Source organism: Ascaphus truei, chromosome 7 (assembly GCF_040206685.1).
Source record: "Ascaphus truei isolate aAscTru1 chromosome 7, aAscTru1.hap1, whole genome shotgun sequence".
NCBI classification, from domain to species: Eukaryota; Metazoa; Chordata; class Amphibia; order Anura; family Ascaphidae; genus Ascaphus; species Ascaphus truei.
Window position 1 is genome coordinate 63872295 of NC_134489.1, and position 16867 is coordinate 63889161.

The following is a 16867-nucleotide window of genomic DNA, read 5'->3' on the forward strand; positions in this document are numbered from 1 at the left end:
TCCCCCTCGACCTCATCCAACTGACACACACACACACACCTCTTCACCCTGCTCACCTCCCCCCCATCACCCCCCCCAGCTCACCTCCCCCCAGGCTCACCCGAGCCCCGGCCAGCAGCAGCATGCGGGTAGTGTCGCCACCGACACAGCTCCGCGCGGGGGGGACAGACAGTGGACAGGCAGCCTCAGGAAGGACCCCCTTCCTCCTGCAGCTGCCTCTGGTAAGATGGCGGCGCTGAGTGGACAGGCAGTGGGCAGGCAGTCTCTGGAAGGACCCCCTTCCTCCTGCAGGGAGGTAAGATGGCGGCGCCCAGCGGACAGGCACTGGCGCAGGGTGGGGGGGAGGGAGTCAGGAGAGAGGGGGGGGAGGGAGTCAGGAGAGAGGGGGGGAGAGAGGGAGTCAGGAGAGGGGGGAGAGGGAGTCAGGAGAGGGGGGGAGAGATGGAGTCAGGAGAGAAGGGGGGGAAGCCCACTGACTGACACACACACTCACTGACTGACTGACACACACACTCACTGACTGACTGACTGACTGACACACACTTCCCCCCTCAGTCAGCTCAGCTGCCAAACACATGGGGGGCACGGATCTGTGAACAGGGGGGGGAGGGGGTGGAACGGAGCTGTGAACGGGGGGGGGGGGAGGGGGGAAACAAAGCATTGAATGGGGGGGGAATCGGAGCTGTGAACAGTGGGGGGAGGGGGGCGCAGCTCTGAACAGCTGTGAAGAGGGGGGGAAGTGAGTTGAGAGGGAGGATGGGGGAGCCAGAACATTACATCACGGGCAATGCCGGGTATATCAGGTAGTACTATATAAAGTGCTGCTCCAACCCCCCATAGAATTGCTTCTTCAATCCTCAGAAATGTGTAGTCCAATCGGTGGGGAGTGCAGATATGTGAATAAAAAATATAGAAACACAAAATAGTGCAATATGTCTATTTTTAAATCAATAAACTTCAGTGTAACCTATAGACTGCGTACAGTCAATCTATCTGTTCTTTTAAACATTTCCATCAGTGGCAACAAATGACCGGTACCTCTGGGTGTGTGCAAACCTTTTGGATAAAAAATGAAAGCCCCAGTAGCGTAGGCTGATAAATGATTTATCAGGAAGGTATATAAAAGCGTTTACACACTCGCATGGTGCCAAGAAATAACAGGCACATAAGTAGTGATCAGGACCGAATAGACGCCATCTGGGTTTTTCAGCATTCAGCGTTCACCCTCCCGCTCACGTCCACGGGTCTTCATGCGTCTCTCCTCCTGGTAACACTTGCCATTAGCTGACCTCCGCACCTCCTCGTCTCAATGCCCGGATGCTGATTTGGGGAAGCACAAGCGCCGTGATCGTCAGTACAACACAGCTGCGGTCTGCGTTTTTTTCTGGCTCTACGCGTTTCACTGGATCGCCCAGGTTTCATCAGGAGTTTCACTCACCAGGTTATGTGGAGTAACAAAATGGCAAAAATAACGCTACACGGACTTGTGATGTCACAGACAGCCGCACAGTATATCAGTGGAGTACCTCTGGCGTTCATCACCACCAATGTTGGGAGTTCCCTGCAATATTGTGCAAGTTCCATTTTGCATGCCCCTTACTAACAAACTATTACCAGAGAATTTTAATATGAATTTCTGTATTTTCATTTTGTTTTCATATATTTCTTTTTGTTTATGTATTCACAGCATTAGGTATTAAATGTTGTGTGCAATTTGTGTACATATTATTTATACTAGGATATCAACTTGTTGTCATCTATTTATAATAATCATTTATCTTTAATTGTGTCATTGTTTCATGTCTCTCTCTGCTAATGCCATTTTATGTTGTCATGTAGTTTAGGTTGTATTGTATACATATATTTTATTTAGTACAGCTCAACCCCGTTATAGCGCGATCCGTTACAACGCGGATCCGCTTAAAACGCGATGCAAGGGTGGCTCCCAATTTTCGTAATTATGAATACTTTACAACACGATTATTGGCGTCTTAAATACTTTATTGTACAATGCATACAATTGTATATTATTTCTAACGCGATCCGCTTAAAGCGCGATGTGATTCATTGGCCCCCAAGCACAGCGTTATAAGGGGGTTTAGCTGTATATTGTTGTTTGTTTAGTATGCTAATTCATTCACAGACACTCATATAACCCCATTAAGGGTTACATTGTATTATCAATTAAATAATCATGCTTGGACTATATAAGGGATATATATATATATATATATATATATATATATATATATATATATATATATATATACCATAATACTGAGTTAAGTTATGGTGAGTAAAAAAAGTGACAAAAACCCTCCACAGGAAAGCAAATATGCAAATACAACTGTATGCTCATCTGCATGTCTTAGGCAGGTCTGCAACCCTGCCTTTCCCCATTATCATACAGCACTTCCACTGCAGCAAGGGATTCTGGGAAATGACATGCAAATGAGCACACAGTGTCACTTTTTGCCTCAAAAACCATTTTTAACATTGTTCCCTATAGGCTTAAGCTTGCTGCATGGTCACAGCTTTGAGCACAGCCAGGGTTAAGGTATATATATGTAACCCTGCTTCCCCCCTTCCCCCAGACTCTACGGTGGTATCTCGGGTGCATGAGGGCAGATTACATGCGGTGTGGTGCATACCTGTGAGGAACAGGAGGGCCTGAGCTTCCCGCGATGTTATTGGGGAGCCAGGACCGGGCTTCTGGGGTGGTAGCCTCCATGATCTCTTAGTGGTGCAGCGCCTAAATCTTCTATACTCCCAGGAATATGGGACAGGACCTGTATAGAAGAACCCCTTGGGTCCCAGGGTAATAGCTTCCAATTCACACACAGTCTTTGGTAACAAAGGATAGTCTCTTTTATTAGCAGATCAGCAACTCCCCACGGTAGTGGCGTCCAGTAGCCACAACAATAACAGCCAAGCTGTACTTATTACTCCGCTCTCATCCAACACAGATAATTCCTCCTCTCCTTCCCTCCAAGTCTCTCCTCCGACAGGATGGTCTGGGCTAGGGCTTCAATACCCCGTGGCCCACCCCCGAGGTTATCCTCGCGGTGGGGCTTGGATTCTCCCCATCACCCCTGGCAGTGGGGTGAGGGCATTGGTCCACCAAGTCTATAACTCTATCAGCTCTACTAAAGGAAGCTGAATCTCTCCACTCCTCTCTCTCTGCTCCTGCACTCTGCGCAGGGGAGACCGCGGTCCCCTCCAAATCCTCGGACCCATCCGCAGGACTCTTCGACTCACGGCATACTAACTGAACTGCATTCTCTCGTCATCAACTCCAGCATAAAACTACTCACAGGAGTTGGCTGCTAAATATAGAGCTAGCCCCGCCTCTCATGATGTCAGCAGAACCTCCCCTCTTGCTCACGCCTGCAGCAGAGTCCAGGCCTGCATCTACCACTCAGGACAGGGCTATGAAGGGGGAAAACCCATGATGATTACTGGTGCCTGATCTTAACATGACTTACCACAGTAGAAGGAAGATAGGTATAGCCTGTGCTGTTTACAGGGGGCTACACATATATATAAAGTCCCTCTATCCTTTAACCCCTGAAGAAGTCGCTAGTATTGTAGAAACTAAACGCGTAGGGCCTTTGCAGTTGGACTGTCTATCAAGAATCTGTGTAACTCAGTATACGGAGAGGAGTTGTGGAACCAGGGGAGAGCTACTGCTGTTGTGCCGAGGGACCAGTGTGTGGAGTCTGTGGACGCACACCTTTGGAGTTACCTAGATCCAGAAGCGGATACACATCACACGCCTCCAACCACGAGACTCCAGCTGCCCACCGGCAGACCACGTAGATTAATTTCTTGTACAGTTCCAAATTCGCTTGATCTACCTACCTTTGTGAATGGCCAGATTTTATGTTGTTCATATTAAAACCATTAATTGATTTAGACTATGGAGTCCGAGCTGTCCTATTTTGTTTTATAGATTATCGAGGAAGGGGGTTGTTCCTGTGGATAGCTCTTCGGATCATCCAGCGTTTTTATCTACATTTTTGGTTTTTCATTGTTGGCATATTTTTTTCCTTGTTATTCAGTTATACCACCTTCCCCCATACATTGTTATCTACAGTTTAGCCTTTCCTGTTCCATTTTTTCATTCATTTGAGTTATTTAGGTAATAAATTATTTATTTATTATTATATATTTGTTTAATCGGCGCTGCAATTTTCTTTTTCTTATATATAAATATATGTGTGTATATATATATATATATGTATATATATATATATATATATATTAAAACATATATATATATTTTCATACTTATGTGAACATACAATATACAGTATATACAAATAATGCAACTTGTGCTAGATTCTCCTTGCTTCTGTGGTGCCTGTTATTGAACAGTGCAATTCAATAAATATCATCGTAAACATGGACTGGATGTTTAATATAAACTGTGTATGTCATGATACTTTATCAATCTGAAATTGTATTATAATTATGTACACATTTTTCTTTATGTTAAGCATAATACATGGTTCATCTTCCTTTCCTATATACCCTTATTATTATTAATATATATATATTTTTAAAAGATGAGTATACTAATGAGCGATTGTAATGATGATCATTCAATGATTTAATCTCCATTTGTAACCATGGTAACTGTGAGGTTATATATGGATATCTTACACCCAACTGAGACCCCCCCCCCCGAGGAAGTCGCCTAGTGTGACGAAACGCGTTGGGACGATCTGATTGTGACACACAATGAGACACGGCTGAGCTCGTCTACTCCGGTAAAGCCCAGCCCCACAATGACGTAGGTGAAATCATAGGCGTGTTTCCCTGGAGGCTGACTTAGGCCTCGGGGATGGTCAGCGCGTAAGTGCTGACCCGTGCTGAGGCGTGCTGGTGCTTACCAGTGAGCCCCTACAGCCGCAATGAGAGCGGCTTTAGTAGGGGCTCGCCTACGCTTCCGCAAGCGTGCGGAAGCGTAGGTCTTATACAAAATTTAGATTTGACGCTCGCCGGAGCGCAGGGCCGGTCACGTGAGCGGTTCGCCCAATGAGGGCGAACCAGCTCCGTGACGTCACTGGCCCGCCCCCCGACACGCCCAAGGACGGCGCGCGGACCAAGGCCAGGAAAAGCACCCGCTTTCCCTCAGCCTCCGCGCGCCTCAGCACGGGAGAAGGCACCATGGACGCAGCCTAAGAACTCTGAAACAGCGCGGTTCATACAGTGGCTGGAAGTTCACTTTACCTGTGGCCTGATCCGGCGCTTCACAACTGCATTTGCATCTAAAGGTTGGCGCTGAGGGAAGATGCCACAGCACGCTGAGACTAGTGGATTGGAATCCTTAACATCATGGTCTGAATTTGATCCATCTACATCCCCGAGATTCCACGCTGTGTACCAACAGCCGATTACTTCCTGACCCCAGAGTATATATACTGTACATGCAAATGTGCCTACCCTTGTTTGTGAGTGCATTTGTATAGCCCTCCTTTTTATTCATTTTTATTAAATACATTGACACTATGGAGCATGCGCTTTTCTTTTGTTTTCTAGATGTCTCTATGGATATCGTGCATCCTTTTTGATGCGGCGATGCCTCCATTTGCATAGTCCAGTTTTCCGGGGTACTTAATTTGGAATAATCTCTTGGGACAGTTGCTTGTATTACAAATCCATGTGCTCATTTCATGTATATATATATGTATATATATATGTATATTTATCATTGAATATGATTAGTTGTTAAGTGATTGCTTATCACCTAAAGATCACACTGAGAATTTGTGGACACATTGGCACTACAGTTATTGATAATTAGTGAAAAGTATTTTAGCGTTTATATATATCATCTTGTAATATTTATGTGTATATATATATTCTCTCTCTCTCTCTCTCTCTCTCTCTCTCTCTCTCTCTCTCTCTCTCTCTCTCTCTCTCTCTCTCTCTCTCTCTCTCTCTCTCTCTCTCTCTCTCTCTCTCACAATGTTAATAAATATTTATTTTTACCAATATAAATGACACACACACACACACACACATATGTTGCTTTTGCACAGGCTCGCACGCGTGCACAGCCGCACACAGTATATAACAGCCCTAAAACGAATATATAATTACTTTCTCTTCCTTCTCCCCACCCCCATGTTCCTAAGTGCAATGTGAAGAGAGAAGCAGAGACACAGATAAGAATGGAAAGAGATACTGACCACAGCTGTATCCATGAGTCATTTTGCAGCAGTTCTGTATGCAAATGAGCTCACACCTTACCCTTGCTGCCTTCTTTCTGCTCTGTAACATGCTCTGTGCCCAAAAGACGTGAGACTAAAACTGAATTAACCATGTGCGCAAAGTCCTTCTTATGCCGCAGTATCCCATCATGCCCCTCACGCTGGCTCTCCCTAACTTGAAAGACCTAGAGAATCAGGGCATTATATATAATTTGTAGTATCTTTAGTTATTGCCCAGATGAGCCTCAGTGGTCTGGGGTGCAGGCTTCAAACCTGTAGCTGTCTAGCGACAGAGTGGTTCAATTCCACCCTCTGGCGAAATAAGATTCATTTATTTTGTTAACGAGCTGCAGGAGCAAGGCATGCTGGGAGATGTAGCTCTAGGGAGATAAATAATTACAGAGCTAGGTTTTACATCAACGTATCTCTTGATTCTATTCTTAATTCGTTTTTCTGTCATCCAAAATAGCTCATCTCCCGCTGCGGGAAAAGAGGATCATGTGACCAATCAGTCGTAGCTGCGCTCTCTTTAGCGCGCAAGGAAGTGCAGTATCTACTAGAACAGGTTTTCCAAACTTTTTTTTCCGTTGACCCGGTTATTTTTGAACTTCTCCTGTGTGACCCACTAAAATTTTATCGCCTATAGGGCCTGCACAGACACACACACAGCCACTGATACACACACACACACACAGACACACACACAGCCACTGATACACACACACAGCCACTGATACACACACACAGCCACAGACACACACACAGCCACTGATACACACACACACACACACAGCCACTGATACACACACACAGCCACTGATACACACACAGCCACTGATACACACACACAGCCACAGACACACACACACAGCCACTGATACACACACACAACCACTGATACACACACAGCAACTGATACACACACACACACACACACAGCCACTGATACACAGTCCCCACACTTTCCCCTCTCCCCCTTTCCCCTCTCTCCCCTTCCCTCCTCTCCTGTCCCCTCTCTCCCCCCCTCTCTCCTGTCCCCTCTCCCCCCTTCTTTCCTGTCCCCTCTTCCCCCTTCTTTCCTGTCCCCTCTCCCCCTCCTCTTTCTCCCCCCCATCCCCCACCACTCCGTTTGCCCCCACCCCCTCCACCCCCCCACCACCACTCCATTTGCCCCCCACGCCCCCCCCACCACCACTCCGTTTGCCCCCCCCACCACTCCGTTTGCCCCCCCCCCCACACACCACACCACCACTCCGTTTGCCCCCCCCCCCCACACCACCACTCCGTTTGCCCCCACCCCCCCCACACCACCACTCCGTTTGCCCCCCCCCACACCACCACTCCGTTTGCCCCCCCCACACCACCATTCCGTTTGCCCCCACCCCCCCCCACACCACCACTCCGTTTGCCCCCACCCCCCCCCACACCACCACTCCGTTTGCCCCCACCCCCCCCCACACCACCACTCCGTTTGCCCCCACCCCCCCCCACACCACCACTCCGTTTGCCCCCACCCCCCCCCACACCACCACTCCGTTTGCCCCCACCCCCCCCCACACCACCACTCCGTTTGCCCCCACCCCCCCCCACACCACCACTCCGTTTGCCCCCACCCCCCCCCCCACACCACCACTCCGTTTGCCCCCACCCCCCCCCCACACCACCACTCCGTTTGCCCCCACCACCCCCCCCCACACCACCACTCCGTTTGCCCCCACCCCCCCCCACACCACCACTCCGTTTGCCCCCACCCCCCCCCACACCACCACTCCGTTTGCCCCCACCCCCCCCCCACCACCACTCCGTTTGCCCCCACCCCCCCCCACACCACCACTCCGTTTGCCCCCACCCCCCCCCACACCCACCACTCCGTTTGCCCCCACCCCCCCCCACACCACCACTCCGTTTGCCCCCACCCCCCCCCACACCACCACTCCGTTTGCCCCCACCCCCCCCCCACACCACCACTCCGTTTGCCCCCACCCCCCCCCACACCACCACTCCGTTTGCCCCCACCCCCCCCCCACACCACCACTCCGTTTGCCCCCACCCCCCCCCACACCACCACTCCGTTTGCCCCCACCCCCCCCCACACCACCACTCCGTTTGCCCCCACCCCCCCCCCACACCACCACTCCGTTTGCCCCCACCCCCCCCACACCACCACTCCGTTTGCCCCCACCCCCCCCACACCACCACTCCGTTTGCCCCCACCCCCCCCACACCACCACTCCGTTTGCCCCCACCCCCCCCACACCACCACTCCGTTTGCCCCCCCCCCACACCACCATTCCGTTTGCCCCCCCCCACACCACCATTCCGTTTGCCCCCCCCCACACCACCATTCCGTTTGCCCCCCCCCACACCACCATTCCGTTTGCCCCCCCCCCACACCACCATTCCGTTTGCCCCCCCCCCACACCACCATTCCGTTTGCCCCCCCCCCCCACACCACCATTCCGTTTGCCCCCCCCCCACACCACCATTCCGTTTGCCCCCCCCCCACACCACCATTCCGTTTGCCCCCCCCCCACACCACCATTCCGTTTGCCCCCCCCCACACCACCATTCCGTTTGCCCCCCCCCCACACCACCATTCCGTTTGCCCCCCCCCACACCACCATTCCGTTTGCCCCCACCCCCCCACACCACCACTCCGTTTGCCCCCACCCCCCCACACCACCACTCCGTTTGCCCCCACCCCCCCCACACCACCACTCCGTTTGCCCCCACCCCCCCCACACCACCACTCCGTTTGCCCCCACCCCCCCCACACCACCACTCCGTTTGCCCCCACCCCCCCCACACCACCACTCCGTTTGCCCCCACCCCCCCCACACCACCACTCCGTTTGCCCCCACCCCCCCCCCACACCACCACTCCGTTTGCCCCCCACCCCCCCACACACACCACTCCGTTTGCCCCCACCCCCCCCCTACACCACCACTCCGTTTGCCCCCACCCCCCCCTACACCACCACTCCGTTTGCCCCCACCCCCCCCTACACCACCACTCCGTTTGCCCCCACCCCCCCCTACACCACCACTCCGTTTGCCCCCACCCCCCCCCCACACCACCACTCCGTTTGCCCCCACCCCCCCCCCACACCACCACTCCGTTTGCCCCCACCCCCCCCCCACACCACCACTCCGTTTGCCCCCACCCCCCCCCACACCACCACTCCGTTTGCCCCCACCCCCCCCCACACCACCACTCCGTTTGCCCCCACCCCCCCCCACACCACCACTCCGTTTGCCCCCACCCCCCCCCACACCACCACACCACCACACCACCACTCCGTTTGCCCCCACCCCCCCCCACACCACCACTCCGTTTGCCCCCACCCCCCCCCCACACCACCACTCCGTTTGCCCCCACCCCCCCCCACACCACCACTCCGTTTGCCCCCACCCCCCCCCACACCACCACTCCGTTTGCCCCCACCCCCCCCCCACACCACCACTCCGTTTGCCCCCACCCCCCCCCACACCACCACTCCGTTTGCCCCCACCCCCCCCACCACTCCGTTTGCCCCCACCCCACCACTCCGTTTGCCCCCACCCCACCACTCCGTTTGCCCCCACACCACCACTCCGTTTGCCCCCACCCCCCCCCACACCACCACTCCGTTTGCCCCCACCCCCCCCCACACCACCACTCCGTTTGCCCCCACCCCCCCCCACACCACCACTCCGTTTGCCCCCACCCCCCCCCACACCACCACTCCGTTTGCCCCCACCCCCCCCCCCACACCACCACTCCGTTTGCCCCCACCCCCCCCCACACCACCACTCCGTTTGCCCCCACCCCCCCCCCACACCACCACTCCGTTTGCCCCCACCCCCCCCCACACCACCACTCCGTTTGCCCCCACCCCCCCCCACACCACCACTCCGTTTGCCCCCACCCCCCCCTACACCACCACTCCGTTTGCCTCCCCCCCTTCACATCTTTCCGTTTTACCCCCTCTTCACATCTCTATCTACCTTAATTGCCTTTATTCACTGAAAACAGCAGCTATTATAGCTGAATGGTTAGTGCAGCTGCCTTTTAGTTGAGTGAACCAGGGTTCGATTATTGGCTCGTATGTTTTTTTTTTTTCCATTTTATTCGCAGTAGAGTGTAATTAGCCGCTTGGCACTATTTGCACTCGAGTGGGAATAGCCAATCGGCTATTTACACTCCATTGTGAATATCCACTGCCTTTGAATTGGTCTTGGATCTTGGGTGTCTTGATCTGTAAAATGTATGCATAATGACTGTCTCTCCCCACCTTCATGTTCCTAAGGACATGCCCAGGACATACTTGAAAACAAGAGGTAACTAACTCTATGTATTACTTCCTGGTAAAACAGCAGCTGTCTCCCAGAGTCATTATGCAGCAGTTCTGTATGCAAATGGCCTCACACCTTGCACTTGCTGCCTGCTTTCTGCCCTGTAACATGCTCTGTGCCCAACAGGGGTGAAACTAAACGTTAATTAACCATGTGCACAAAGTCCTTATGCCACAGTATCCCATCATACTCCTCACAGTGTTTCTCCCTAACTTGTAAGACACAAAGAATCAGGGCATTATATACAAATTGGAGTATCTTTAGTTATTGCCCGGATGAGCCTCAGTGGTCTGGGGTGCAGGCTTCAAACCTGTAGCTGTCTAGCGACAGAGTGGTTCAATTCCACCCTCCGGGCGAAATGCAATTCATTGATTTTGTTAATGAGCTGCAGGAGCAAGGCATGCTGGGAGATGTAGTTCTAGGGAGACATAAATACAGACTAGTTTTCAAATCAACGTATCTCTTTATTCTAATAATTCTTAATTTGTTTTTCTGCCGTCCAATTAGCTCGTCTGCTGCGGTGGGAAAAGAGGATCATGTGACCGAGCCCCTAGCCAATCAGTCGCAGCTGCGCTCTCTTTATAGCGCAAGGAAGCGTAATATCCACTGCAAAATGAGACAGACACAGATAAGCCACAGAGCACACGTGGGATTAGAATATATTGTGCTGGCTACTTTAAAGATGGCCGTCCTCACCTCGTTAATGTCTCGGGATCCTGATGAGTCCTCCAAGCGATACAGCACTGAAGAGGGAGATACAGAACAGCAGAGTGGGCTGCAGAGCTGTGTGTGTGTTTGGGGGGAGAGGGTAGTACAGGACTAGAAGGGGGGAGTGACAGAGTGTTTGTGTAGATTGGGGGTAGTACAGGACTAGAAGGGGGGCGTGACAGAGTGTTTGGGTGGAGAGGGTAGTACAGGACTAGAAGGAGGGAGTGACAGAGTGTTTGGGTGGAGAGGGTAGTACAGGACTAGAAGGAGGGAGTGACAGAGTGTTTGGGTGGAGAGGGTAGTACAGGACTAGAAGGGGGGAGTGACATTTGTGTATATTGGGGGTAGTACATTAATAGGCGAGAGGAGCGCAGAATAATGTGGAGGTGCAGTGAGAGCTGGATGTATGTTTTGGGTAGTAGTGTAGGAATTAGCAGAGAGCAGTGGCAGAGCTGTGTATGTGTGTGGGGTTTGTCAGCGCACAATAGAACAGGTTACATACCGAATATTTTATGTACTTTGGTGACACAGTGTATGAAGTCACTAAATGTCACTGTGAGGTCACCAGTTTGATAACGTAACCACAGGGATTCCAACACGTTTCTACTCAGTTCGAAACCTGCACAGGGGTAATATGGCACCCAGAAGGCACCCAGGAGCTGGGTTACTACAATGTGACAGGGACAATAAGGCACTCAGGAGCTGGGTTACTACAATGTGACAGGGACAATAAGGCACTCAGGAGCTGGGTTACTACAATGTGACAGGGACAATAAGGCACTCAGGAGCTGGGTTACTACAATGTGACAGGGACAATAAGGCACTCAGGAGCTGGGTTACTACAATGTGACAGGGACAATAAGGCACTCAGGAGCTGGGTTACTACAATGTGACAGGGACAATAAGGCACTCAGGAGCTGGGTTACTACAATGTGACAGGGACAATACGGCACTCAGGAGCTGGGTTATTGACTCTTACCTGCCTCTTGTAGGGCTAGAGGCAACTCATAGGAGCTTAGAGGGTCAGAGGCGTCAGTGGAAAACTTCATATACACCTCCTGAAGGGTGATAGATATACGTACATGCAGGTGCATACATACAGGTACAAAACTATATACTGTATATATATATTTATTTTTTAGTTACATTTGGGGCACTTGAGGTTTTATTAGAGGGGTTAGCAAACAAGCTTTTTGTCTTGAAGGGCAGATGTATACAAATGCCATAAATGGACAAAAATAATGATCCTTTATCAATAAACTTCACTTATTCTTTAAAAAGTTCCCGTACCAATTTAGGTAGGTCAAGCGTGACAAAAGGCCACAGCGGCACGAAACGTGGCACGGTTGTTTTAATGTTTGGATTTTGATGGCTTAAATAATGTTTCATAACATTTTATCTTTGTAATACTTTGCAGTACCCCATTTTTGTTGACATATAAATTCTGGTCTGTGGTGTTACCTGTAGGAATCGAACCCGTGTCAGGATTAGCTCCGCCTCCTGCTGGGTAACTCTGCCAGCCAATGGGGACTGAGAGAGAGTAAAGGAAACATGGAGGGAGGGGGGGAGAGGAGGGGGGAAGAGGAGATGGGGGGAGAGGAGGGGGGGAGAGGGGGGGAGAGGAGGGGGGGAGAGGGGGGGGAGAGGAGGGGGGGAGAGGAGGGGGGGAGAGGAGGGGGGGAGAGGGGGGGGGAGAGGGGGGGAGAGGAGGGGGGGGAGAGGAGGGGGGGAGAAGAGGGGGGATGAGGAGGGGGGGATGAGGAGGGGGGGAGAAGAGGGGGATGAGGAGGGGGGGGATGAGGAGGGGGGAGAGGAGGGGGGATGAGGAGGGGGGGAGAGAGGGAGGGGCGGAAAGAAACAAGGAGGAGGTTGGGAAACAGGAGGGAGGAGACAGCCTGCGCTCTCTTTATCTCTTGCAAAGGATACATCCACATCAAACATTAGACTGCGACATGTCTCAAGAGACAGACAGAATCTGTCAGTGAGACCTGAGAGAGTAAGGGGGAGAGAGAGACAGGGGGAGAGGAGGGAGGAAGAGAAAGTGGAGAGAGGGAGGGAGAAACAGGGAAAGAGGGAGAAAAGTTAACAAATCTCTTAAATATTTACCGTATTACAATTATTTAAATTAATACTACAGGAAGGGGGTATTAAGGTGAGAGTGGTATTAGGGGTTATTAAAGAGAGAAGGTTATTGGGGGTTAATAAGGGGCAGAGGGGTATTAGGGGTTCCCCGCTTCCCCCATATTATTCTTTAAGGGCTTCAACCCCCCCGAAACGCACCTGAATTAACAAGTTGTTGGAAGTGAAGAGCATCCAATGTATCACCCTGTGGGGGGAGAGCATATGTATCACCTAATATATATACAAAGAACCCCTATCGCGTAGACCCTCTCTCCAGGAAACAGGCAATGGGTCTTGTTGGGTCTTGTAGGCAAAAACACCTCCTCGCAGCGTGTGTTGGATGGGCGCTCCGCCCAACTGGATCTCCAAAAGGCAAGAAGAAATACACAGCGCACCAGAGGTCAATATCCACATAGGTGTATTGGGACACACACAACGTGTATCAGAAACTTACATTTCATATAATAAAAATGCGCTCAGCTGAAGATGCAGACAGGAATAAGAATGGAATTCAGGCAGAACCTGGTGCATTGGGTTCCCGGACCCCCACTCCAAGCGGACAGCAGCGAGGGCACAAGCCAACATATGAAGTGAGACATGTTAAAGGGAGAAGGAGTGGCTCAGTGAGTAAAGACACTGACTGGCACTGAGAGTTTGAAGCAGCGGAGTTCACCAACAGCATGCTCCTTACATGGAGAAGCGCGGTGAATATATATTTGTTATATATATATTTGTTATATATATCACCCTGTTTATAAACCATATACTGTGTGTATATACAGTATATATAAATATATTTCACCCCTCTCTTGGTCTCACCTCGGTGGTGCTTTTGGACTGGTCTCGGATCTGGGGCGTCTCGCTAAAGACCGGCTGTAAAAGGAACACACTGACTCTCATTCCTCCTCAGTAAAAGACAATAACAAGGGTCCAAGTTAAAACATTGTTCTGTATCTCTCCTTCGTCCCCGGTGGGCACGACGTCGTGCGTCGCACACGAGGTACAGCCCTCTATGGGGCAGACCCCACTTGGCGTGTGTGTGCGTGGGCGCACAAGGCGCGATGCGTGACTACCTTTCCCAAAAGACAAGATTTTTGGCGCGGCGGCCGAGCATTGGCCCTGGTTGGCTATCTGTAGTAACCTGGGACATTGCTGCCCGTATGTGTGATCTGTTAGGAGCGGTCAGTTTAGTCCCTTTGAGAGTCTGCTGAGCTAGTGTATTACCCTACAGAGTATGATCCAATCATTTTTTTTTATTCCAAATCTTTTTATTATTTTTGGTGAAAACAACAAAGGAGTTCTATGAAATTATCTATACTACAGCACAGTAAATGCCACTTTTAACCTTTTTCTTTTTTAAACTTCCGGAAACATACAGTGATATTAGATCAAAAAAAAATTCAAAAGAAAAAGGTTAGAACTTATTTGGGCCATTTTCTCCTATTCAATTTGTTCTTGTGATTTGCGTATTTTTCCTCTATTAAATTAAACATGGATGATATTATAAAAAGAAAGGAAGCAAGAAAGGACAGAGGAGAGGGGAAGAAGAGAGAGGGGAGAAAAAAACAAAAAAATTGGGTGGAAAATGGCTCAGATGGTAGGGGAGTGGGGACTCGTCCCGTCTTCCCGCCCGGATCCAATCATTTGAATATTGTTTAGTGCCAAGGTCAATAATGTTACTTTGCTACTGTAACATGGTGAATGTATACAGTATATACAATGTAACATGTGATCTATTACAGAAATATTGAGACCTGTAAATTATGTTGTGTAAAATGATAAATTATGCCAAGGGGATGTGGTAACCATCCATGTGGTCCCTAAGGGATTACATTATTAGGATTGGGCCTTACGCTGTCCCATTGCAAGTGGTACCTAGTCAGATGGGCCATAGAAAACGTAGAAATGGTTACGTTTCCCTGAGTTTGGGAGCCTTGTAACATATAGGACTAAAAGTACAATAACTCCAAAATGACAGAGAAAATGCCACGTCTAAGGACTATATTGTCCAAAGCAGTCATTTGAGCCATTTTAGCTACAACTCCTCACTGAAGTTAATATAGAGTAAGGCCCTTAGACCCAAGTAGGATATCTCCAGGTAACCAAAAAGCTGAGCTGAGCTTAATTATGCAGTTTAAGGCAAGTAGCCAGGAGGGCTAGCAAGACATGCTGGGTGATATCTTGGATACATTTAGATGAGCACAGAAAATAGGCCTTGTGTCTCAAATCACAGGATCACCTAATCCAAGTTTGCACAAGTCTCTACGTTGGGTAGCAGCCCCTGCTCCTCACAGGTTCAATGCCCGCACTAAGGGAAGTCTGGGAACCCCGGTGTCCCTTGATGGGTGAAGTTTTATTTTGATTTCTAGAGATGGGTGTTATCTTTAATTGTTGAAGACGTTCTTATAATAAATCGCTTTTTTTTTTTGGTTAGGTAAAAGTCCCTGTCACCATTCATTTTCCTAAATCCTCCCCTGTTCTCTACCGTCTAAATCCTGGACCTGCCAGACCAGTCGGTATTGTCCACTGATCACCCTGACCAGTATCCACCATATCCCGGCTGCTTGTCTGGGCTTCATATATACCACTGCTCACCTGGACACAGTTGTAAGTTGAGAGGAAGTTGTCATTAACCCTGAAATTGAAAAGAAATAATATACTGTATGTATCAGAGTCAGAAAACGTCGCAGTGTATGTAGTAGTGTACGTGTTAGTGATGTAGTACAATGGTGTCGCGGTGTTGCGTATTAGGGTGGTGTAGCAGAGTGATGCGTTAGAGCAGTGTATTAGACATGTGTATTAGAGTTCTGTTGCAGTGTTGTATAGTAGAGCGGTGTATTAGAGAGGTGTAGCAGTATTGTTTGTTGGGGGATGTGTATTAGAGTGGTGTAGTAGTGTTGTGTATTAGAGAGGTGTAATAGTGTTGTGTATTACAGAGATGTAGTAATGTTGTGAATTAGAGAGGTGTAGCAATGTTTTGTATTGGAGAGGTGTAGGAGTGTTGTGTATTAAAGCTCTGTAGTAGTTGTCATGATGGGCTTGCCAGGCGTGTAATAAAGGGGTCAACCCCCAGTTGGCAGCCCCTACAATCGTGCAAGATGCGAGGGGTTAATGGAATCGTATACATGTATTTCTGCAGTCCCCTGCTTCAGCACAAATTGTATTCCCTTTTGTTTTATGTGTTCCCGCCATGTGACGTGATTGCACCAAACATCTACACTGGGATCAGGCCGGGAGGGAAGGGGTTAACTGTTTGTTTATGGCACTTTGTTCCCCTTCCCGCCTTTTTGGCCACAATTTGCAGTGACATACAGAATGCCATGTATTCCTATGCAGAGGTTACAGGGCTGTTGCAATTACTGCTGGTTTTGAAATGAGGTTTCGGACCTAAAAACATTATGTCTGGGTTGGTAATACCTGGAGGGCTGAAATTTGGCCACGAGGCAGAACCCCATGAGTCAGGATTGCATGGCAGGTTTCAGCCCT

At 50.1% G+C, this 16867-nt stretch overlaps 1 protein-coding gene, 1 long non-coding RNA gene and 2 other non-coding genes across 9 annotated transcripts in view; 3 read left to right on the plus strand and 1 right to left on the minus strand.

The window, feature by feature from the left end:
- Nucleotides 1-11393, plus strand: LOC142499443 (uncharacterized). Its single transcript, XR_012802678.1, has 3 exons — nt 1-295; nt 6688-6783; nt 11060-11393. It is a non-coding gene; the product is annotated as an uncharacterized LOC142499443 (long non-coding RNA).
- TRNASTOP-UCA (transfer RNA opal suppressor (anticodon UCA)) lies at nt 6451-6536 on the plus strand. The gene has a single exon. It is a non-coding gene; the product is annotated as a tRNA-Sec (tRNA).
- On the plus strand, nt 10822-10908 carry TRNASTOP-UCA (transfer RNA opal suppressor (anticodon UCA)). The gene has a single exon. It is a non-coding gene; the product is annotated as a tRNA-Sec (tRNA).
- The window catches only part of LOC142499441 (calpain-1 catalytic subunit-like), a 19073-nt gene continuing 13201 nt past the window's right edge, over nt 10996-16867 (minus strand). The window contains exons 14-22 of one of the 6 annotated variants that reach the window (XM_075608794.1): nt 15977-16016; nt 14201-14254; nt 13541-13586; nt 13187-13248; nt 12722-12790; nt 12240-12318; nt 11763-11879; nt 11249-11295; nt 10996-11158 (exon numbers count right to left, since the gene is read on the minus strand). In XM_075608794.1, the coding sequence (XP_075464909.1) occupies nt 11132-11158; nt 11249-11295; nt 11763-11879; nt 12240-12318; nt 12722-12790; nt 13187-13248; nt 13541-13586; nt 14201-14254; nt 15977-16016 (541 nt within the window). In that variant the 3' untranslated portion in view covers nt 10996-11131. Of the gene's footprint in view, nt 11159-11248; nt 11296-11762; nt 11880-12239; nt 12319-12721; nt 12791-13186; nt 13249-13540; nt 13745-13835; nt 13904-14200; nt 14255-15976; nt 16017-16867 lie in introns of those variants that run through there. The other 5 variants (XM_075608795.1, XR_012802675.1, XR_012802674.1 and 2 more) reach the window with 5 other exon arrangements.